The sequence below is a fragment of the Sphaerodactylus townsendi genome, linkage group LG02 (genome assembly GCF_021028975.2).
Source record: "Sphaerodactylus townsendi isolate TG3544 linkage group LG02, MPM_Stown_v2.3, whole genome shotgun sequence".
NCBI lineage: Eukaryota > Metazoa > Chordata > Lepidosauria > Squamata > Sphaerodactylidae > Sphaerodactylus > Sphaerodactylus townsendi.
The window spans coordinates 159,222,233-159,247,038 of record NC_059426.1 but is presented as its reverse complement, the minus strand read 5'-3'; the positions used below and the strand labels follow the sequence as shown (position 1 = coordinate 159,247,038).

The 24,806-nt window shown below is 42.8% G+C and overlaps 1 protein-coding gene across 4 annotated transcripts; it reads right to left on the bottom strand.

Annotated features, from left to right (window-relative positions):
- Positions 1–5,167: 5,167 nt before the first annotated feature.
- CCNK (cyclin K) lies at positions 5,168–24,726 on the bottom strand. 4 transcript variants are annotated; one of them, XM_048486322.1, is made up of 12 exons: positions 24,465–24,726; positions 20,756–21,022; positions 20,078–20,159; positions 17,543–17,674; positions 17,157–17,225; positions 15,572–15,677; positions 14,008–14,065; positions 12,798–12,967; positions 11,136–11,419; positions 10,386–10,419; positions 10,138–10,209; positions 5,168–6,457 (listed from the first exon to the last, which is right to left on the bottom strand). In XM_048486322.1, the coding sequence occupies exons 2-12, from the start codon at positions 21,004–21,006 to the stop codon at positions 5,838–5,840; spliced, it is 1,878 nt and encodes a 625-aa protein (XP_048342279.1). In that variant the 5' UTR covers positions 21,007–21,022; positions 24,465–24,726; the 3' UTR covers positions 5,168–5,837. The 4 variants fall into 4 exon arrangements, with proteins under 4 accessions (XP_048342279.1, XP_048342280.1, XP_048342278.1 ...); XM_048486323.1 differs by having other exon boundaries at positions 24,525–24,726; XM_048486321.1 differs by having other exon boundaries at positions 24,507–24,725.
- Between the last annotated feature and the right edge of the window lie 80 nt (positions 24,727–24,806).

Sequence of the window (24,806 nt, the reverse complement as noted above, 5' to 3'; positions counted from 1 at the left end):
TTATTCTGCTCGCATTCTTTTCCCATACGCTTCTATCTGTGTCCTCTCTCCTGTGTTCAGATGAAGAGGTAGAAGGGCGTGACTAGCTCCGCAAGGCACAGAGAAAGCCTCAGCTTTCCTTTCTTGATGTTTTAAGATTGCCGTAGATTTGCTTTGATCCTCCTATTTGCCGAACCTTTTAAAACGATAGCTGGGAGCGGTCCTCTGGGATCATTTGAAGCATTTTTAAGTGATGAGCAGAGATGCCAGTGATTATTCCATCACAGGACCAGGTTGTTCAAAAAATTAGGAGTGTTATTTATGCAGAAATGTAGCCTCCTGTAGGGAAATGTGAAATTAACTAGAAAACGTTTCATAATTGCTCCCTGTGGAGTGTAGCTCCCACCCCTACTTCAAATAAGCCTAGAATCTATAAAACAACCATGGGGGGAAAGGATCCAAAGATCTGCAGTAGAAATTCTGATATGCTTCAGTCGCAAACCCTTCCTTAATGTGCCACCCTCTGAAAACCTGTTCTGAAAAGTCAAAGATCTTTCTATAACAATCCTCAGTGCAGCCGAAGGAACTGCAGTGAAAAGGAGAAACTGGACGAAGAAGAGTTGGTTTTTATACTCTGCTTTTCTTTACATATTAGGAGTCTGAAAGCAGCTCCCAATCACCTTCCCTTCCCCTCCCTACAACAGGCGCCTTGTGAGGTAGGTGGGGCTGAGAGAGTTCTGTGACTGGCCCAAGGTCACCCAGCAGGCTTCATGTGAAGGAGTGAGGAAACAAACCTGGTTCTCCAGATCAGAGTCAGCTGCTCATGTGGAGGAGTGGGGAAGCAAACCCAGTTCATCATATTCACATCCACCACCCTTAACCATTACACCACATTGGCTTTCAACTTTGATGCATGTAGGGGAAAGCGTGATCCTTCAATCAGGGCTCCTGGCCCAGATGTTTTGGTGGAGCAGAGATGTCAGTTGACAACATGGATTCAATAGGACACGTACCTACCTACATTTTGACTTTGTAAAGAGATTTTAAATCTGACGGGAAAGGGGAAATCTGGTATGAGAGACCCCTGTGCTAAAATACAGAATTTAATAAGACCACAAAAGCAGAAATGCCTGAACCACATTCACAAAAACAGCGCTCCCCAAGTACACAGCAAAATGCAGTTCTGTGGTCATATCTGCAACTCAAAGTTAAGTATCTTCCACATGTGAAAACATAAGTCACACCCAAATACAAAACATCCGTGGTAGAGTTTACATATGTAGTGCTGTAATTTTTTTAAATTCTTACCTTATATTTAGCTCGAGCTGAGCTAAAACCAGAGTCTTCCTCATGTTTAAAAAAAAACAAATGACACTCAATGACTTTACAGTATGACTTGGGTGCTGAAATTTCAGTTGTCTAAAGGAAAAGTTTTAGGCGCGTTGGAAGCCACTCTTAACTGTGCTCTCAAGTAAAAAGAAAAGAAAACCCACCTGAAAGTCCGCATATTTGGCTCGGGGAAATCCTCCTCCCCCATAAAAACAAAGGTCATTTTTTAAAATTGACAGTTCAAAAAAACCCCAACAACCCACAATCTACTTCACATCTTGAAGAATAAGGCAAGCTTCTGTGAATGGAGCACATTTGCAAAAGAGATTTTTAACCACCTCCACCCCCTAACAGCTTTCTGTGCCCCCCCCCCCCCAAAAAAAAAACTGCAAGGGAGAGTTGAAAGATATTCCAGACTCATCTACCACTGGAGGCTGCGGTGACTAGAATGACAGACAGCTCACTTAACTTCTTGCACTAGTGGAGGAAGCTCTCGTAACCAAACAAAAAGTCATGGGGTGAGGGGATTTCTTCATATTCCCTTCTTCCTGCTGCAGCTCCCTAAAATGCAGGGTATATTATTCTGGAAAGACCCCCAGCCATCGGCAACATTCTTGTGGGAAAAAGGGGGTTTCTTCAACCCCATTTATGGAAGCCTCCGATCTGTTTTCAAAAGCTTATACCCCTAAAGTATGCTGGCGTTCCAATGGACGTGTATCTGCCCAAAAACTGCAGGATAAAGCTGTGGACCCCCCCCCCCCCTTTCACAGTTTTAAAAATGAAAATGGTGGTGTAACAAACCTCAGGTGGCCCCTCTGCACCTTGGTAAAAAAAGAAAAGAGCACAACCTTGTTTCAGAATGGCACATCTTTAGCCAAATGATAGCTATAAAATCAGTGTTTTAAAGTGACCTTTTATCTTTTTAGAAGCGGGAGGGGGAAAGTACTACTGATCTTTTTTCAAACATAGTGCATGACTGTAAAGTGATAAAAATTGTATATTTTTCATAATGTGGGGGGAAAGTCTATTTGTGCTGCTTTTGGAAATCAGTATGAAATTATGATTTCTGTTAAACCTGTGATTTTACAACCCCCACTATATTTTCTGTATATGACTGATGAATAGAAGAACTGGAATAAATTAGCACCTCTGCTCATGTATATAAGCAATGTCTTTAGAGCTTAGCATATGTTTATACCTTTTACTGAATCATTTTTTTTGCTTTTGGGGGAGGGCGGGGGAGGAGAGAAATGTACGCAGATTTTTTGATAAGTGTGTAAAACCTTCATTTTGAGATATTTTAGTAAAAATTAAGTAAGAGATTGTGATAGTGTATACATTCAGTTGAAGAAAATAAAGTACATTCTTTGTAACTGAGCTGTGATGCTTGTGGATTTTTGATACAGCATTAAAATATATGAAGTTAAGTTCACAGGTCGTAACAGAGCATTTGGAAAATGCTTTGTGAAAATCAAACCCTATGAAGTCTGCCAGATTGCCCCCAGCAAATGGTGTTTAAGACTCCTTGACAGAAGGTTAAAAGGTTAGTAAAGCAATGCTCCCCTTTGAAGAAGCCATGCTGCTGGTTCCACATCAAGTCTTGTCCTGCTCCCTCAATTCAGTTCAATGGGGATTATTATAACCAAGGAAGGAAACTTATATGTGCTTGGCTGCATGAAGAAGCAGATATGTAATGTACATTTGTTTCTCTGAGTTTAAAAGTCCAATGCAGGAGTAAGGACTGAACTATGCTTTTTTAAAAAGTTAGTTGGACCTGCATTTCCCAGATGCAACAGACTTTCCCCACCACAGATGTGAGAAACTGTTTTTTAAAGGACTGCAAGGCTCCAATTTGGCTTGGGAGTGTGGCGTGGCGGGAGGGACTCCAGGCTTCCACCCAGCACCGTCGTCCCAAACTGAAGTCCCAGGGGCGGGGAGAGTTCTTTTGCCTCATTTTGAACGCTGCCATGGTTCTTTAAAAAGCAGCTCCCTGCAGTTGCTGCGTGGCTCTGGGGAGAGCCAGCAGGGTCTGGAAAACTCAGGGCCAGCTTGTTAAAAATTGTCATGCAGTTTGGTTCTAAGGACGTGAAGCCCCAGGCAGCTTAACAGCAGTAGTGCCAATCATTCATTTTGCAAGGAGGGCTGAATCCAGTTCTCTGCTCCTGACTGTTGGCACGATTGCTAACAATCTGATGGCAGACCAAGAACACCTGCACAGAAGAGGGACTCTGCATTTCATGTGTAAGTTTGACACGTGTACATTAAACAATTCAGGGCGTAGGAAAAATGCGTGGAAGGTATTTGTTTTGCAGTGACTGGGAACCGGGGGATGCTTATAGAAGGATTTGGATTTATACCCAGCTTTTCTCCACACAAAGTGGCTCACAATTGCCTTCCCTTCCCCTCCACACAACAGACACCTTAGGAGGTAGGTGAGGCTGAGAGAACTGTGACTAGCCCGAGGTCACCCAGTGGGCTTCATGTGTAGCAGCCTCTGAAGATGGCAGCCACAGATGCAGGCGAAACATCAGGAGAAAATGCTACTGGAACATGGCCATACAACCTGGAAAACCCACAACACTGTAATTGTTATTACTTTTACCAGGGGCTTCTCTAATCTCCTGAATTCAGCTCTGCTTCTGAACGTTTTCTAGAGGGGGTCAGAAAAGATTTTTTTCCAAGTTTACTGCTGCAGCTGATGCATCAGATTGCTTCTGGGGAGATCCAATCTGGCCATTGTTAACACATCTTACATCAGATTGGATGACTGATCTCTAGTATGGGGTGACCTCTGAAAAGTGTGTAAGAACTGCACAGCAGTAATATTCCTAACAGGGCCACATTTTCTGTGTGCTCCATTAGCTGCCTTTTGGTTGCTGAGTACAAATTAAAAGTGCTGGTGATGACCTTTAAAAACTGTAACCAGAATCCCGAAGGACATGCCCAATTGTGGTCCTTAAGTCTTCCACTGTGGCCTTTTGCTTTGTGTACCTTTACAAGTGGGCCCATGAAACAGAGGCTATGGAGTAAATGTGCCCCCAGACTGTCGAGTGGCCTCCCACCAGATGCTCATTTAGTCCATTCCAACATCTGGATAAGAGATTTCAGAAAGCTTATTAATTTTTATTGGTATCTACTGCTCAGGCTACTGGTCTGATCAGCACAGTATTTTAGTAGCCTGCTGTTGCTCTGGACTTGAGCTTGATGCTAGTTTTAAATTGCCTTTTTAGAATTTGTTTTATTAATAAAGCTTCCTGTAAGCTTCCATGAGTAATAAAATATTGCAGCAGAGAGCACATGTTGCCCAAATAATAACCATCCTGAAAATCAGGATTTTTTAAAAACAATGACCCAAGTTTATTGAGAATAAGCAATTCCCATACAGTGGAATGAAAGCATGGTGGGATTTCCCTGAGGGCCATTTATAATATTAATACTTCCCATTATTTCGCCCAGAGAAAATGAGTATATAGTACTGCAGTGTCCTTGGGGTCCATTACACAGGCATATATGTATGTAATTGGTGCTACATTGGTAACTTACCAGCTCTCCAACATGGAGGCTAACCTTAGGATAAATTACATATTTTAGCTAACAGGTGACTAATTCCCTTAAGTGTTTTCAGATACATGGCACCCCATCCAGTGACTAGTTACTTTTTAAAGTGTTAATGCTTCTATCAGACCATGGGCACACAGCCTGGAAAACTCGCAACAGCTACTTCCTTGGATTCCCTTAATCCAGCTTTAATTTGGTTAAGAGTTCATATTCAACAAACTGGACGTTTCCACATGATCTTGTGGAAATTACCTTGTTGATGTACGCTAAGACATTTAAAATTCATCATTTCCTCCACTACTGCCGATTACAGAACCAGCTTTATTTATGTGCATGTCAAGAAACTCAACTTTTTTAAAAACAAAGATGTAAATCACAGTATGTTGTTACATTCAGACTTCCACACTTAGAAAATATAGTCATTTATGTACAGGAATTTGCACATAGATTTAAACATACATTATAGGTCAAGATCCCATTACATTCCAAAACAAAAATGACAAAAAGGCAAACAGCAAGGGGTGTTGGAAAGCTATGGGTTGTCAGACTTCATATATTAAATAAATGTGGCTCTGATACTTACAACAAAGTGTTGCCGGAACATCACGCAATGAAAACCAGAACAATTCCTTTTTCTCAGATGGAATGATATCCTAAATCTCGATATTCAAAAAAGTAGGCACTGATTTCTAGAAGGAAATTTTCTTCTTACCAATATAACTGAGCCAATATGGCTTTTAAAACATTTGTACTAGTGCAAAGTAATCCAGTGCTAGAATTAAACTTGGAACAACTTGCATTTTAATAAAGTTTGCAATACTGAAACAAAAACGCCCGTATTGTTCTCTAGTGACCTAAACGTAAGCAGACCAGCAAGGATTCTACACCACTGCCTTCTAGATTTCCATACCAGTATCAGACTCTACTGCTGCTGGTTGCTGCTTCGCTATCCTGACTGGTATGTACAACTGCTATCTCATCCAACTAGCCCGCCCAAGTCCTGCTACAGGGGGCATGCCAGGGGGTGGTATTGGAGGTGGTACTGGAGGTTGTCCACCAGGGGGCACTGTGGGAGGGGGATAGCTTGCCGGTGGCATCCCTAGTCCTGGAGGTGGGTGTGGTGGGACAGCATGAGAGGGAGGCAATCGAGGGGGTGGGAAGTTAGGATTGTAGGTAGGTGGAGGAGGATAGCCAGGAGTAGGAGGAATAGAGGGTGGGGGGAATGCTGTGGGTGGAGGAGGAGGAACAGGCGGAGGAGGGTTGGGAGGGTACACATGAGGGTGATACGGTAAGTGAGCCGGAGGTCCGTAGTTTGGTGGCATAGCTCCGTAGGTGGGAGCTTCCGTCTTCATCATTGACTGAAGACTCTGATATCCCTCCCCTGACATGTATGAGTTGGTTGTGGACATGCCAGTTATGTAACTGGATGGTGGGGGCGGCGGCGGCGGACGATGAGGCAGAGGTGGCGGTTGATGCACAGGAGCTGGATGAGACGGAGGTGCAATCGGGACTTTGGTCATCTCTACAGAATCGACTGTGGTAGCCTGATCACCTCCCATAGAAACTGCAGTTGTCAGGGGCGGCTTATGTTCTGAAATGAAAAAGAAACAAAGAACGTCCAACACACTTTAGTCAGTGCATGTGCAAAGAGAGAGTACGATGACAGAGCACGTGTTTAAAAACTAGCATCACAGAGTAAACTATGAGAATGTAAACAGGAACGTAAAAGAGCTTCACACAACGAGGGAATTTAAGACACAAGGTAGTTCTATTTCCTTTGTTTCATTTCCATGAACTCATGAGGCCCTGAACAAGATAGAACAGAGTGCCAACCATGCAAGTGAATTGTCTGGAATCCAATAATTTGACAGAAAACCAAAGTATTATTCAAAGGTTTTCCTCTCACACATAGGAAACAACACACTGTCAACCTAAAACCCTTATAATGTATTCTGCAGTTTAGAGGCAAGAGAGTTTAGATGAGACTTTAAATGTTGTATGGTCAGCCTCTGACCCTGTACAAGTGACAAGCTTACCATGTGGTAGATTTTCTACCGTGTGCCTGCTTGGATGTCAGTATTGCTAAAAGCAGCACAAACATCAGAGCAGCCACAGGAGGTAGATACGAAATGTGTGGTGTACCTGCCATACATTCTTGTGAATGGTAGGAGTTGCAGTCTTTCCTGCTTTTCCTACATGGGTGGATGGTCATTTGAATTAATAAGCTGATGCAGGTGACCCTATATATGGGGAAAAAAATTCCCTTGAGCCACAGAACAGCTTGTCTTCCCAACCTCTCCTCCATGGTTTTCATATTTCATAACACCGAGAAATATTTAAGCAGTTTGGGGTGAACATAAAGTGAACTTTTACGGTGGGAGGGGAGAATGTTATCCTTAATTTTTTATCTTGTGCAAGTGGTAGAAAAGAGAGCCACCATTTGAAAAAGAAAACATCAGGGAAGTAATGGCTGAACACGGCAGGATTTTCTGGAGAGAGGGAGAAAGAAGTAAAATCCTGGAAGCAGTGGAGCAAGTCCATAACTTGGGGAAGAGAAGCACAACCAGAGATTATTACAAAACCAACCATAGTCCCTGGCATTGTAGTAGTTCATACACATTTACCAACCCTCCCCCTACTTCTCATGGGGTAATCTAGTCCAACACACCATTTGGGTTGAAGCAGTTTAAGAAAAAAGATGTGACCAGGAAGGACTGAGACTTTGTTGAGATCTGCAACGCTCAAGCGCTGAGTGAGCTCAGCTGAAAGAAAGAGCAGAGGGCAGATCTGTTGACAAGTCAGCTGATGAGAGAGATGTTTGCAGGGAGTTGATTGCTGGCCCCGCCCTCTGCTGATGAGAGGTGGGTGCTGGGAGCTTTTGCATTGTAAGGCTCCTCCTCACCAGAGGCAGGACCGAGTCAGCTGGGCTGGAAGAGAAACAGGACACAGCTGCTCGCGAGGTGAGCGTTAGGTGGATTCTGAATGGGCTGAAATCATTGGCGTCAGCCCGGTAAAAACACCAATTTGGGGGGGAATTTCTCACGCCTGCCGCCTCCAAATCAAGGCAGCACCGCTCTTTCCTCCCCCAACTGGTGTTTACTTGACTCGCTAAACAAGCAAGTCTTTTGGAAAAGGGTGCCTTCCACCCAGTGTTGAGCGAAAGGCATCGGGTGGAAGGCACTGGTTTTTGGTGTGCCTCTTTTTTTTTAAAAAAAAGACCCTACTTCCTTTTCCTATGTAGCTCCGTCAAGATGAGGGGAAACTCCTCCTGCCCTCCAACCCTGGGGCGTTGCCAGGGTCATGGGGGTGTGTCCCCTCATCCCAACACAGCTACGTAGGAAGAGGAGGTAGGCTTAAAAAAAAAGCGGTGCATCTTGTGCAGAGGCTTTGCCACAGGCCGCAGCAGCTTGCACACATGTGTGCAAAGGGCCTCGGGGCTGCACCGGTATCACGTTCACTGGTGTTCTGCCGCTCCCTGGGCCCACACAGAATCCGCCTTAGTTTTGCCTTTCCTTAACTGCCCCTTGTAGCTTCATCATTTGGCCAGACAGGTCAGGAATTTGCAAGACTTTGGACACTTCACAGAGTTTATCTCACAGAACACATCAGGAAAGCTGAAATCACCCATAATTATCAGGTCATGTTGTTTGGATACCCTTTCAAGCTGTTCAAGGAGGTGTGAAGCAGCCTCCTCCTCACTCCAGTCAGGAGGTCTGCAGCAGATTCCAATCACAATAATTCTGTTTGTTCTTCCTTCCCTTATCCTCACCCAGATATTTTCCACTGGCCTGTCAGCCTCCTTCTCCAGTATTTCCTGACAAACAAGCCCTCTCCTCATATACAGCGCTACTCCACCTCCTCTCCAACACTTCCATCTCCAAGATTAGCTAAGAAGATGGGATGAAATTAAAATCAAACATTCCTGCATTCCAATTCTATTGTTTGGCCTTTGAAAAAAACATTCCAAGAATGATCTGTAGAAATTCTCCCGAGCTTGGTGGAAGACTAGCAAACAAATCACACGCACTGCTTTCTTCTACAGTGCTTCAGGGCTGAAATATTTCAAGGCTGTAAGTCAGACCTGGAAAAATACTGGAAAACTCGATGCTGGTGCATAACTGACATTTTGCTACCATCTGAGCAACAGTTGGGAAAATGTACCTCTGTGTAGCTCACCACATTCCATGCCTCAGAAGTGATTTCTGCTGATTCCAGTAACAAATGAAAATTTTTGAGAGATTTCATTTAGAGGGCAGGTAATTTATATAAAGGTACTATATATGCCAGAGCAGGAGTCTTCTATTTTGACAAGAAAAAAGACAGCTTGACGCACAAAAACCACCAACGCAACAGTCTGTACTGTGCCTCGGGAGGCTCTGCAGTCAACACCAGTTGATCAAGTTCAGATCAGTCAATGCAAGGTTATATTAAGCACCTGTTCCATAAATTATTTAAGCTCTTTCATGGAGTCAGGAAGAGGAGGAGGAGGAGTTTGGATTTATACCTCCCCTTTATCTCCCGTAAGGAAACTCACAGGTCAAAGAATGGTAGCATGTTTATGCAATATTACTGATCCTTTCCCAAACATAAAGCAGAGGAACTACAATCAGGGTCAGTGCTTGGCCTTGAAAAACAGCCAAGGGAACAACATCCTGTCACGCTGACACTGTACAAGAGTCAGCAACTCTAATTCTGTTTAGGCGCTGACCCGTTGAGCGACAAAAAGGGAAAGCTGCTCTTTAATACAATCAAACTGTAAAGCAAGAAACCGTGAATCCCTGCTTGAGTGCTTTTCAAATCACAGCGAGCCTAAAAGGCACAAGAAATGGAATTGGTTCTAATGTCAACTAAACGCAGGTATGAAGTGAACATTTCAGGGCAGCCGAACATTTGGAATGGGAGAGGCATGCAGCTCATAACTCTCCAACCCACTACGAGTAATTTAAATTCCAGAAGTGGATGGAGGATTGGTCCATCTGTTGAAGCTCCTACAACAGTATATCTACTGAAGTCGATACAGATGATGGGATGATCAGTCCCTGCAGGTGTTCTGTGAAAATGGCCACCTGAAGCTAAGGCACCAGAGGAATACACTGGATAAGAATGAGGAATTCCATGTTGACATTTCAGGAATCAAATGACCACAAGCATAAATTGCTAATTTGTCAAACAGCAAGCAACCGACTGAACAAAGGCTAGCTTTGTTACAACAAAAGACAACAGGAAAAAGTCTTCTAGCATCCTGGGGAAATAGCTCACAGTGAAACTTACCAGGTGGAGGGTGGGCGGGAGGTGCCGGTGGATGTGAAGTCTCCATTTTAGCAATCTTAGGAGGTGGCGCTTCTGAAAAACAGAGAAGACTTTAGACCGTGAGCCCCAATAATACAGCAACTCTTAGGTAGCATAACAACAAAAGTACTTTTAAGTCCAGTGCCTAACAAAACAATTACAGAATTTAAATTAACTGAACATGGTCTTACAAACAAATTCAGTACAAAATCGAAAGAAAATCTATTTACCTGCAGTTTTGGTTTCTTCCTTTGGAGATACAGCCTGTTACCAAGACAACAATTTGTAGAATTTAAAAGTCCAATCATAAAAAAATACTAAAAAGCAATATAACTTTTTTTCCAAGCTGGTTTCCCTTGAAGTTAAGTCAAACTTGAAAAGCTGGCCTGTTTCACAAGCCCCCTGTGCTGTCACTCAAGTTTCCCCCTTGCCTCATCTTTTCTCTTTTTTGGGGGGTGGGGGACACACAATTCAATGAAGCAATAAAGCTAGGGATTAATTAAAAAGCTAAAAAACAAAGAACCAAACACCAGACGTGAAACATTTGAAAGTGAGGTGTGCAGATGAACACATTGAAACATTTTAAGCAACTTGTGCAGAAAAGGCCGCTATTTAGGAAGAAGAAGAGTTGGTTTTTATACGCCACTTTTCTCAATTTTTTTAAGGAGTCTCAAAGCGGCTTACAAACTCCTTCCCTTCCCCTCACCACAACAGACACCTTGTAAGGTAGGTGAGGCTGAAGGAACTTTGACTAGTCCAAGGTCACCCACCAGGCTTAATGTGTAGGAGCGGGGGAAACAAACCTGGTTCTCCAGGTTAGAGTCTGCCACTCATGTGGAGGAGTGGGCAATCAATCCCAGGTTAGAGTCTGCTGCTCTTAACACTATACCACACTGGCTCTCAGTACAGGATCAAAGCCTAGATGATGAACTTCAACAACAACGCTGATACTCTAATGTCTAGGTAACACTGTCACTTACCGCTGGCCGTTTCGTTTGCCGGGGAGGGCTGGACTGCGGAGATGGTTTCTTGGACTGCGGAGTCTGTGGTGGCGGCGGTGGTTGCTGCTGCTGCCCTGCCTGCTGAGATTCTTTCTGCGGCTGTGGTTGCGAGGGCTCAGAACTCTGGGACTGCTGGGTCTGCTGGGGTGGAGTTACCTGAGTCAACCCCTGAAGGGAAGGAGGCTGCTGCAGCTGATGGGGTGTGTGGTGAGGCATCTGTTGCTTCCCCTGTGAATACAGGTCCAGGATCTGATGGCAGATGTCTTGGGGGGTGGGGGGGTGGGGGGGAGACAAGAGAGAACAAGAACCAAAGTGAAACATTCTTCTGAACAGCTAAAAAGAAGCCTCTTTGAAAAATCAATAAAACTCATTTCAACTAGTAGTTTTATGAACACATGATGCTGCCACATACACAGTTCCGACCATTGCTCTCCCACGGTCAGTACTGTCTACTCTAACTGGTGGTGGATCTCCAAGAACTCAGGCTGACCTCTTTCACATCTCCCGGATCCTTTTAACTGGAGATTGAGCCTTGGACCATCTGCATGCAAAGCAGGTTCCAGCACTGGGTTATGACCCCACCCCACAACATGAAGTCACCTTACAATGAATCAGCCCATTGGTCTGTTGGGGTCAGAGCTGTCCACTCGAACTGGCAGCAGCAATCTAGGGACTAAGGTACGGATCTCTCACATTACTTACTACCTGACCCTTTCCCCTAAAGATGACAGGGACAATCTGTAGACTTGTGCACGCAAAACAGATGCTCTGCCGCTGCCCCACAGCCTCTCCCAAGAAGCCAAGGAAATTTCAGACAACATGCTGCCTGCAGTCTGTTTTACAGCTTCTCTACCAAGTCTACTCCACATGGAAAGTCCTCTAAAACAATTGGGTCCTTGGGTGCTGTGTGGTTTCCGGGCTGTATGGCCGTGTTCTAGCAGCATTCTCTCCTGACGTTTCGCCTGCATCTGTGGCTGGCATCTTCAGAGGATCAGAGGATGCCAGCCACAGATGCAGGCGAAACGTCAGGAGAGAATGCTGCTAGAACACGGCCATACAGCCCGGAAACCACACAGCACCCAAGTGATTCCGGCCGTGAAAGCCTTCGACAATACAATTGGGTCCTGTTTTATGAGGGGAAACAAAGAGTCTGGATTTATACCCCCCTTTCTCTCCTTTAAGGAGACTCAAAGGGGCTTACACACTCCTTTCCCTTCCTCTCCCCACAACAGACATCTTGTGAAGAAGGTGGGGCTGAGAGAACTCAGAGAAACTATATGCTGTTCCACTTAATGATAAAAGTAAAAATATATATTCATCCAGCACATGGTGTGCAATGCATATTTTCTGAATCAGTACTGTAAATGAAGTAAGTAACATTTTTGAGGGCAGACCCCTTTAAAGCACATGAAAGCTTTCCATATGTGCAGGACAGATACAACAAAATTGTATATCTTACATAAAAACTTTCTGGAGGTAACAAGCCGCATGGAACAATACACAAGGGCTGAAAAAGTATCAGCATGTTTAAATGCCACATTCTGGATTTGCACAAATTGGCTTGTATAGCAAGGGCATAAACTACACAAGTGAAGCAAACAATTCAGATAAAAATGTTTGAGTCGCCAGTGCTTCAAGTACCTTCCAGGACATCGACAGGCACATCTTGCACAAACTGCTCCCACCACCTTCGGTACATTGGCTTTGAGGTCCACTCCTGAATCTCAAATTTGCACAAGCGGCCCGCCAGGTACATCACAGCAACCGCTATGATTTCTGGTTCCCACTGCAGCGACAATGTAGTGCACAGGCTAGAAAAACACAAAGAATTATGGGGTGCATTTAGCAAGGAGTAAAGCATTTCCCTACCAAAACTCCAATTAGTTTTAGGGTGGGGGGGGGGGGAGGAGAGGTACACATGCTATATTTATTCTGCAACTTCCAAAGGACTAATGACAACTGGAGGGAAGAGAGTAATTTCGTGGAACAATTTATAAGTCCAATTTTCAGGTGTCCATACCAGATGCAGTCTGGAATTCTGAACTAGGAGCTATTCTAGCCATACTCAAGTCAACTGGGACACGCTCCAATGTAACAGACATAAAATTTTTAGGTTGCAGCAAATCAACAAGCAACAGAACACATTGCCAAAGGAGGGTTTCTAGGAAGAAGCAACTGAAAGAGAGAAGCTCAGCATGGAACATTTAATGCATACTTTGCTGTACATCAGGGTGAATGTAGTCACCCAAATTAATGTTCAGCTTGGTAATTCGGAAATTCAGTGATTCTCAGAAAGGTCAAAGGTCCAGTGCTGTTACCCACCTTCTACTGCAAGGTGCTGTAAAACAACTCAACAGCGTAAAAGCATCCCCGTTTGGTGCAAACAGTGCCCAACTACATGTTCAGAATTGACATTCAACTAAACACATCACTTGCTGCTTCATATATTGCAGTTTGTTATGCACTACAACCATGTTTCAGTGCCACTGTGGCCAATGACAGCCAGTACGATATGGACAAGGACCTGAGACATCTGGTTTGAATCCTTGCTCTGACTGATGGGTGACCCTGGGCCTATCACAATCTCTCAGCCTACCCGACCTTACAAGGTTGCTGTTGCAAAGGACAAAATGGAGGTTGGGAGAAAGATGGGATAAACAACTTTGGACCCTGGTTGGGGGACAAGAAGGATACACATAAATAAAATCAAGACATAATTATGTAAAACAAAGCGCTCTAAAAATATGGGGTATGAACTTTTACATGTCTATGAACACAAACACAATGAAGTTCAAATAAGTGAGGCAACCACTAATAGTATTTTAAAGCAAAAATTAGCACTAATTTTTACCTGTCATTGACAAAAGTCCATGCCATTTGCACCACTTTTTGAATTTTGTTCTTATCACCTGTGAGCAGATTATTTAAATAAAATTACTACATTAAGACAAACTTTGTGACTAGCAGATATGCAAATCACTCCTGTTCAAGTATACTGAGAATTCAGTCATTAATATGCACCAGCAATTCATAATTTTGATGACTATCAAACTTGGTTGGCTCATACACTGCAGAGGAGAACCAATCAGCAGCTCGCCAGGCAAACAACAGCAGCTACAAAAGTGAGAGTATTAAGTGAGGCAAATCTATGTGCACAAGCCAGCTTCATGGGATTATCTTGAGAATTTTCAGAAAGGGTAAACTTTCAGAAGTCAGTTTGTGGGTGGTGAGTGGCACTCGCTCCTTTCCTCCCTCTTCCCATAACAACTGATCTGATCTGGCGCATTTAAACCTATATCAAAGAGGTCTGTGTGCACAGCTCCAGCAGGGATGGGAGTGGGTGGGGAGACAAAGATCACAACATCAATTTCCAGTGGTGAGTTGGCATTTTGATCCCTCTTCCACCTGATGCTTCCTGTCTATCCCTACAAACTCTTGGGAGAGGGATCCAGGCAAAGACTGAACAATGGAGTTCTGCTCCATTGTACATCCCAGATACAAATGCAATTTGTGGCATTGTTTGGATCAGCAAAATAGAAGCTGCAGCAACAGAGGCCGACTCCGCACAAGCCATTAAACATGGGTTTAGAACAGGAAAAAAATCCATTGGGGACGGCCATTTCGTACAGATACTGCCCCTAAATAGAGTCTGCCTCATGTTGTTTTCCCCAAACCAGGTTTTTTTTTTTGAGAATCACGCTATTAGCGAGTCTTTTGAAAAATCCCGGATTGCAGCCGCTTGCAAACTAACGGCCAAGGCAAAAGGAGCTTTATTCTGCTGCACTTTCCTTTTTTAAACAAATCCGTGGCTTACATCTGCATAGCCACACAGGTGCAGATGGTCATATTGTGAGACATCAGCAGAGCTGAGGGGGTTCATTTGTGCTATGCATCAGTGGCAGTTAAATTTTAAAAAATAGATGCGCTTCCATGCAAATGCACAACAGCAACCCGTATTGTTTTTGTGGGCTCCAGTTGCTTCCTGCACGGATCATGCAAACGCGAAAACAGGAAAGTGGGTTACTTTATCACCATAGGTGTCAAACTTCATGACCCTCAGATGTTGGGATACATGTTTTACACATCTATCCCTGCCAGCATGATGCTGGCAGGGATGATGAACGGGAACTGCAGTCCATGGGTTTCATCTAAGGGCTATGCGAACTATTACACACCTATGCACTCTACATTTGCTGTGCGGAGTGGGCCTGAGTGATACAAAGAATGTGACTCATCTGTCAGCTTCATTACTACAGCATTCGTATAACTCTCCAACCAGCAAGATTGAACGTAATGTACATATTTCTATATTTTTGCTTGTTTCATCTATTTCACTTCTCTTAAGTCTGAAAACAGAACTGAATATGAAATCATCTGCCCAAACTACTAGGCAGTAATACCAGCTATTTCCTTACCTTTCAGCTGCTTGGCATATTTAAGGAGGAACTGGTAAGGGTGCTCCACTTGCAAGTCAAATTTTATTGTCTGTAGTAAGATCCTCTCCAGAACCATAACTTCTTCCTAACAGGCAAGGGGGAGGGGGGAGACTATATTATGCCAAAAAGCAAACTCACTACAGTTCTAGCTTACATACATTCCAGATGGCATTACACAGTAATGCCAGAGAAATAATGCCTATGTTTTTCTATTGTCCTAGACTGCAGCAACTTTCAGGGTTGTTTTTTCTTTAATACTTATTTTCTTAGTGTAAGTGCCTTTTGGTAAGTTGTGCAACAAAGTTCAGCAACAGGATTTTCTCTCCTAACTCACTGGCTGATGATGAGTAACCCCTTTAACTTGAAATCATGCACCGGGTATCAGTGTGGCTCCAATGTTTGCTTGTGAGAGCAACAGTGCAAACCAATGAAGGATTAACTCCTTCTAAGCTTACTGAAGTCACTGGGCCCAGAGGGATACAACTTGGTTTGAGACTGCATTGTAAGAAACAGGAGACTCTTGCTGGGGAGGGCCTCATGTTTCCCAAGTTTCCCTCCTTCAGGGTGGGACAACTCTTTGGCTACTGGGGAGATGTCAACAAGGGATAGAGGAAGGGAAAATGAGAAAGCAACGGTGTGGGGGATCCCATAGAGGGGACACCTTCTCAGCATTCTGCTCCACTATGACAAGCCTTGAGGCATATTAAGAGCTAAACATTTTATTCTGCCATCAGCTGACATGAGCCAAAACCTCTTCTATCAGCTACAAGGTGACCGATCAGCAAATCCAGTTGCTGATCTGTGCTGTTCCACCCCATTTTGGGAGGGGGGGTGGGGAAGAGCAAATAAAACATATAATAATATCGCTGCACGGTTATGGGGAAAGAGTGAAACTGCACACATCTGCAGTCAAAAGTTAACAAATAGGAATCAAGTCTTGCCTTCAGCTATTTCTGGAATGACTTTCAAAGTCAAACCTGAAGCATGAAGGCATACTCTGTTTCAGAACTCCGTTAAGGCTAATTCTTCTGCAAGTCTAAAGGGCTTCTTTCGTTTTCCCCATTATTTACTTTGTTATTTAATTTGAGGGTTCTCAATAAGTATAAAAGAGTGGCAGGAGCATCTCAATCTGAAACAAATTCCATTGGTTTGCGGTGAAGCACCCAAAGACCCCCTCTTAGTACTACAGAGGAATCATGGCAGGATCTGAATACTGGCAATATGGGTGCCTTGAGGCTGGACAAAACTTTAGATCTACAGAATTTGATATAATATAAACTAAGACGGATACTATTTTGGTCGCCCATAAGAATTTTCAGAAGTTTCTGCATGTGTCTGAAGCTGCTCACAGTGGGAGCAATCCAGCAACCCGCATCTCATTTAACTAATTATGCAGAACTAAGCCGAGGACATTCATGGTAACTTGCAAGATGCGCATGTTAATTGTGTACAAGTTACCTTTTGTGACTCAGTTGTCTGAAGACTTTGTGACTAACAAATGTCTATAATTACTACAACAAAGAAATAAGTGACAAAAAAGTTTATTTTTTTCCAGTTTGCTTACTGTATGCATATGGCTGCACTCTGTGTGGCCAGTTTCACTGCTTCCCCTGTGCAGTGGATTATTTCTTTGCTGAAAAGACAGGCAAATGCAACAGGAGAACAACACAAGCACTGCAGTACACATTTTGCCTTGGGAAACAACATTAGATGGATACACTATCTGGAAAAAAACAAGCGCTGAAATCTCTCAGTTGTTAAATATCGACTTGCAAAAACTGTACACAAAATAATTCAAAATTTGTTCTGTCTTGGGCCTTACATTAGTTTAATCTATTTAATTCCAAGAGCACCACTAAAACCATGTGTTAAACACCCACAGCCAACAGTAAAATTAGGGCTGTATCATAACAATTTAACCAAGACGATCTTTAGACCACGCCAGTTTACCTTGGGGTCATCTCCAAATTGTCCAAACTGCACGTCATTTAGTAAACTACGAGCCGTTTTGATGATATCTTTACATTTTTTGGGTGTTTCTTCCACTTTCCCTGCTAGGAAAAGACAGCAAGCTCCAGTCACCTATCAAAAAAAGATATCTTCAGAAAGTTGTATTTGCAACATTTCAAACGGGGAAAAATGTGTTACATCTTTAGGAAATTTTTTTACATTTCATTAAAATACACTTATATCTATCAGTCACAATTTTTTCCCCATACCAGCTGCATTAAATTGATATTATGCTGTCAAGGACTATTTTATTGCTGCCAACCATCAAACAATTCCTCTGGGTCAATGTATATAAAATGTAAAATGCTAGTTGAAATATCAAAATATCAAAATATCAATATGTAAAATTCTATTCTATTCTATTCTATCAATGTCCTGGCTTATATAAGGCACCAACTCCAGGACTGTCTAGGCCATAGGTGTCAAACATCATGCTGGCAGGGGATGATGGGAACTGTAGTCCATAACATCTGGAGGGCCACAAGTTTGACACCTGTGGTCTAGGCCAAGACCATAATTTTGAACTGTAACCAGTACTGTATCATACAACACAATCAAAACTGGTTTTCTGAGTTCTCCAGGAAGCAAGAATGGTTGTCACAAGGTACAAAGCAAGGGCCTCCTTTCCCACTGTTTTAAACCAAAGGTGATAATCCTCAGAAGCAGCTACACTTATAGCCATCTCAGTATTTTTACATGTACAGTTAATACAGTTACAAGAATTTAAAGTGTGCAGCAACATACATAGGCCAAAGACTCGAGCCCCTTAGCTAAAATGATAAAAATGTGTTGACACAATGACTATTGTTGTTATGGGAGACCAACAAAAAAATGCCTCTAATACACACTAGGATGAGCCCAGAGATTTGTCAGCAGCAACCACTGGCAGATGCAGATTTTTGTCCCCTTTGCCTACAAAGTTCCTTCCAACCATGGAAAATCTGGCCCTGAGGGTTTTGTGATTCACAAGGACCAACAGTCACACCAGTTAGGAGACTGCAGTGAAGAGTGGGGTAAAGGGTTCAATGCTGTTTTCCCCACTCAGTATGGATGTGGATGCCCAAGATGATGGGAACTGCATCCCAAGGGCAGGAAGGGGTTGCTGGCAAGAGATTAACACAGCAAACAGTCATACTCTTCCAACTGACAACTCTGCTGCATCCATCCCACTACTGTTCACAATTACCGTATATACTCATGTATAAGTCGCATTTTTCAGCACATTTTTAATGCTGAAAAAGCTCCCCTCGACTTATATGCGGGTCATTAAAAAAAAATTGTGTGTTTTTACTTTTGCTGGCCAGCGGGAAGCGGATTTTTTTATGCTAGAGACACCAAAATTTCAGGGTACCCTCAGAAGATACTCCTGATGATACCAGCCAAGTTTGGTAATGTTTGGTTCGGGGATCCAAAGTTATGGTCCCCCAAAGGAGGTGCCCCCATTCCCGTTGTTTTCAATGGGAGGCTATTATTAGTAGATGAGAGCTACCCTTTTGAGGGTCCATAACTTTAGGACCCTCTGAGACCATCACCAGACCTGGCTGGTCTCATCAGGAAGGGAGATCTTTGCTATGATACTAGCCAGGTTTGGTGAAAGTTTGGGTCAGAATCCAAAGTTATTAGATCCCCAAAAGGTGCTTATACAGTTGTTTACAATGGGAAGCTAATAATTAGATTTTCATTTCTGATAATATCCCTCGTGCAAAATCTAAGTTAGGGTTACATTTGGACATACATATGATATTGATGAGGGAATCAGTTTTTTGAAAGGATTTTAACTCCTGTGTTTTAGCTTAGTTCCTGATTGAGGCTAAAAGGTTTTTTGTACTTTTAAAGTTACTGTTGAAGACCATCTTGTTGACCCTCTTTTCCACTTACAGAGGCCAGTTTACTGTTTTTTCTTTTGAAATAAATATTCAAAAACATTTAACCTACTGATGCCTCACTTGATGTAATTTTATTGGTATCTATTTTTATTTTTGAAATTTACCAGCAGCTGCTGCATTTCCCACCCTCGACTTATACGCGAGTCAATAAGTTTTCCCAGTTTTTGTGATTAGTAAATTAGGTGCCTCGACTTATATGTGAATGGTAAACTATATACAGGTATATCTCCACGGTAATATAGGATACAGTAAGCAGCTATTTAAATATTACCAGAAGATCTGCCTTACCAGAGCAGACAAAAGTCCACTGTGACAAACATTTTATTTAAAAAAATATTCATGAGACTTTTTCCTCTCAGACCTGTAGAAATCTCCTCCTGCCTTAAATCCAAAGTGGCACACTTGTGCACAAAGGTTGTAAGTAAAATCACCCAAAAAGGAAATTTCTTGTGTGACAGACGGTGCCACCCAAACACTATTCACACCCAAAGACCATTGAAATGGAAACACATCTACCAAATTCAACATACAAAATTGAATGTCACAATGCAAAATACTTTTCATGCAATGGCAACTCATTTATACTTACATATCTTGGGAACTGTTTGAAGGAGTGGAACATATAAAATCGATGAAAATAAATTATTCCAGTTGCCAGCGTATCATAATGTCTGGATCAGCCAATAAGGATTTCTACAAATTATTTTAAAATCCAAACTACAAATACTAACTTCTCATGGAAGTGAACAATGCATCAAAAACCTCTGCAGAGTGATTCAAATTTGTAATAATGTTTAGTATATGCTTAAGCATATCTGTAAAAATAACTACGGAGTTAATATACTCTTTTCAGGACCCTGATAATAAGTGCCTTCTTTGCAGATACCTGTAACCTTACATTATAATCTATCAGATTGACTGAGACACTTATTTAACTGAGGGAACAAACTAAAATAAGTACACTTGGGAATAAATGCCATTAAGTTCAACAGGATTTACTCTCAGGCAAGTGAGTACAGGATTGCAGAGTTCCACAAGATGCTGCAATTGTGCAGGATCCTACTTAAAACAACGTTTACATTGTGAAATATTTGTCTTTGCAGGCAGTTACAATGTAAGCTAAGAATGTGCATCCTTCATTGATTAAAAATATACCAGAGGAGGTCACTAATAAAACCCAATACAAAATACTATGTAGTTTTGTTAAGAAATAAAGTGTTAAACTGAACATAAATTCAATCAGTACATTGCACAAATCAAAGGATACAGTCCCAAGCGGGTTCCTACATCAAATATAAACCGGGCACCTTCTCTGCGGTATCTTGCTTCAGTAGCTGGATCAAGTCCTTCTAACTGTGATGGTGTATGAGCCAAGTCTTTTTTATCCCAGTACCAGCATGGCTTTGTATGATCCAAGTTTCCCGAAGCTACAGAAGGACTGGAGTTTTCTTTATTCTCCTTCATTTCTTGATGCAGAGCTGTTGTTCCCTGATCAATAGTCCAAGGGTTGCGCTTCATATGGCAAGTTTAAAGCCTGGGGAGGTAGCATTCAGAAAATTACATTTTTGACATTACAAGATTTTCTTTCTACAGATGTTTCACATCGAATTATATCCTAACTAAAACAAAATTATTTTATTAACTTAATCCTTTGTAAAGCCAGGTTGGAAGCAAACAGAAAATGTGCTTTTTCTGAGACTCAAAAACTCCAAAGTATGTCTCCTACATTTCTAGACATTAGCACATTATGTTTATTTTGAGTATTTCAAAAACTACATATTCCAGCTCTATTCCTATCCCTCCAGGAAGTGACAAATAATTAGTAAAATGCTTGTTCCCATGGAGAGCACTCACAGTTTGTCCCCTTAGTTCCTGTATAGGTGGGTGATCTGACAGTAAGGAAAACTTCAAAAGCAAACAGAAATTTATAGATTGCCACCTATGTTAGTATGAAACCAGGAATGATGCCTGAAACCTCATCTGCAAAATATACTAGAAATGCCTTTTCAGGGTAACACTTTGGCAGGTTAACAGAGTTCCTGCAAACACTGTTATTGGCTATTTACAATACAAGAACTACCTTACACAAATCTTTACCTCCTTCCAAAATTATATTTTAATGTAAAACCCTCATGTCAAACATTTGGTTTACAACAAAATCTATATAAATCTTCTTCCCCCATTTGCCTTCCTTTCCATCACCCATTTTTCCTTTTTTGCCTTCCCTGTATGATATTTGAGATTGCCTGCTCCAGGCGGCCAAAAACTGCCTTTTGCTGTTTTTACTAGTACAATATGTTACCAGACCCCCACAAACATATGAGCTTACATTCAGATTAACAGGGGGAATTAGCCTGTATGCTTGTGTAGTGCACGGCAAACCAACATCATTTAACTAAAGAGGTTGCTGGGAGCAGCACGTATTCAGTTGGAAAAGGACAAAAACGTAATTTTGAACAGAATACAAAGTTTATTAAGAGATTAGGTACAATAGCGGGGGGGGGGGGGGGGGGAACTGGACAATCTACAGAACAGACTAAACACAACCAGGAAGAGCAGCATCTGCTTGAATTATAATTCAGGATTACAAAGGATGAGTCATGGATATGCTAGGATGAGTCATGTATTGGGCAGGTGCTTTGGGGACAATTGGAAGATTTGATTAGAACTTCCAGGCTGCCTTAGACCAAATAGGTCAGAATGGTGTTAACGGTCAGTAATTATATCCTGTAAAAGACAGTACAGGTATCTTTGTCTTCTTGCCTAACTTATCTGAATTACTGTCATCATGTTGGCATGATTCCTGTGGAAGCATTTGTTGCTGTTGTCATTGTAGGATGCCGTGCTATGTTTACCTTGCAAGGTTCCCTGGAAGACACAAACCGTGGTACTGCTTCCTATGTTTGGTTTGTGCTTTATGGGACTTGCTCATGGTTTTACTCTGGCAATACATTCTTTCAGACTGAGAAGGAGGGTGTGCAAATAAGCGCTGATAACATATGCGCAGGGTTAATATGCTACACAACATACACTTGACAAGAGTTTGTGAAAAGCTACCTTAACATTCTTCACACACACAATATCTGTTATTATTTTCTAGAGGTTAAAATTAATCATTGTTTGGGTGCTGTGCGGTTTCCGGGCTGTATGGCCGTGTTCTAGCAGCATTCTCTCCTGACGTTTCGCCTGCATCTGTGGCTGGCATCTTCAGAGGAGATGTGGCTGGCATCTTCCTCTGAAGATGCCAGCCACAGATGCAGGCGAAACGTCAGGAGAGAATGCTGCTAGAACTAACGGCTAGAAATGCAAAGCGGTGATTCCGGCCGTGAAAGCCTTCGACAATACAATCATTGTTTGCTCTGACAGCAAATTTCATAACAAATGCCAGAGCTTCCGCATGATGGTGCTCCTTGTGATCATTTCCAGTTACAGCAAATAAAGGTTGATGCATCTGTAGCAGGATTATCCAACGACAGTGGAGAGAAGCTGCAAGTCAGTTTCAAGCAGGGAGGAACTAGGGAAAGTAGACTTCTCAAGCTCCCAGTTGGTTACAGCACAAGATCATTTATTTCCCTTGATAAACTTGATTATTAGCAAACTTGCTAATAAAGGACATGTCAGAGCACTGTTGAAACTGGTGTCTGATCATCAAAATCTAACTGACAGGTATCACCTGACACAGCCTCATTCTGGGTTTGATTGGTAAAGAACTGTGATTGGCTGGTAAACCAGATATAAGGCTGCAGTGTACTGAGGTCTGAGAGACACTTGTCTTCGCACTGCCTGGTGGAGAACTTTGTCTGTGTGAGCTATACTTGTGAACTAATAAAAGTAGGACCGCTTCTGTGAAGCTGGGCTGCTGTGTGCATCTGACTTCCTACTGCATTCCAGTATACTGTGCTACTCTGCTATAGGGGCTTTACCCCATACCTTCACAGGATACATGCAAGTAAAACAGCAACAACGGTGAACGGGCCAACCACAGACAAGGCAGAAGCTTTTACATACTGGAGAATAACCCAGATATACTAGAACACAGTCTGCAAATAAAAAAAAAAGATTCCTTCCCATCACCAAAAAACACACTTCAATGAATGCTGAACAGAATGCAAAGAGGCACATAAGACCAGACACTTCAGAATCCGCTACACCAGACCAAAACATTCAACAATGAGCCCATGAGCCCATCATACACTGGGCATCTGAACTATCAGCTCACCGAAAGACTCTACCAAAACCAAATTGGCTGGTCTTCAAAGGCTGCGTTGCTATTTAGTCACCAGTAACCAGCCAGTTATCCACTCACTTTTAGGCCCCTTCCGCACATGCAGAATAATGCACTTTCCATCCACTTTCACAATTGTTTGCAAGTGGATTTTGCTATTCTGCACAGTTGAGCTGTCAAATTAGCCTGTTTTCTTTTGTTGCTACCAGCATCCAGCAGGAAGGGCTTTCCTGAATCGAGCCTCCCTCCTTCAGTGTCAATTATTACTACAGTAAACCATCTCGAGAGCCACAGTATGTGTCAATAGGTTACATATTACATGTGTCAATAGGGGTACAACGAGTTTTGGCCCCTGGAGAATGTAATCTAAAATATCATACAGCGGAGGCGAAAAAGGAAAAACTGGGTAATGAACGGAAGGTAAACCTTCCAACTGAGTCCTTTGGGGGAGAGCGGTTTATTAAGTCGAATAAGTAAGTAAGCAATAATAATAATAAACAACGGTAACCCACTGACACAAAGCTTTAAACCAGGGGTGTCCAACTCTGGCATTCCAGATATTCATGGACTACAATTCCTATCAGCCCCTGCTGGCATGGAAATTGTAGTCCACGAACATCCGAAGCGCCAGAGTTGGACACCTCTGCTTTAAACAAAGAGGACTTTCTCTTCAACCGTCTTTGCCGTCGCCGCTAGCTCCCGTCAAAGCCTGCCCCCCCCCCCCAACACACACACACACTCAGGAGCTCACTGGGCAACGAAAGGCCGGTCATCCATTTCTTCGATTCCTTACCTCTCCCGGGACACTCACAAAAGCAACACCGGCGCCAGAGTCCCTGGTAAACCCGTCAGCGACACCTCCTGCGCGGCGCCATCTTGGGAGAGCCGAGGTTGAAAACCGTTTGTCAACGTCATCACGTCGACGCACGAAAGGAAAAGGAGGCGCGGGCCTGTGGTGCGCGGGCCCCGCGAGATCACAGACTCACGCGCGCGTTGAGAAATCCCAACTGATCTGACGAATCACAAGCCAAGCCTCGAACGGCTAAGCCCCACCCCTTCTGGGCCCAATGAGGGAGGAGGAATGGAAATAGGG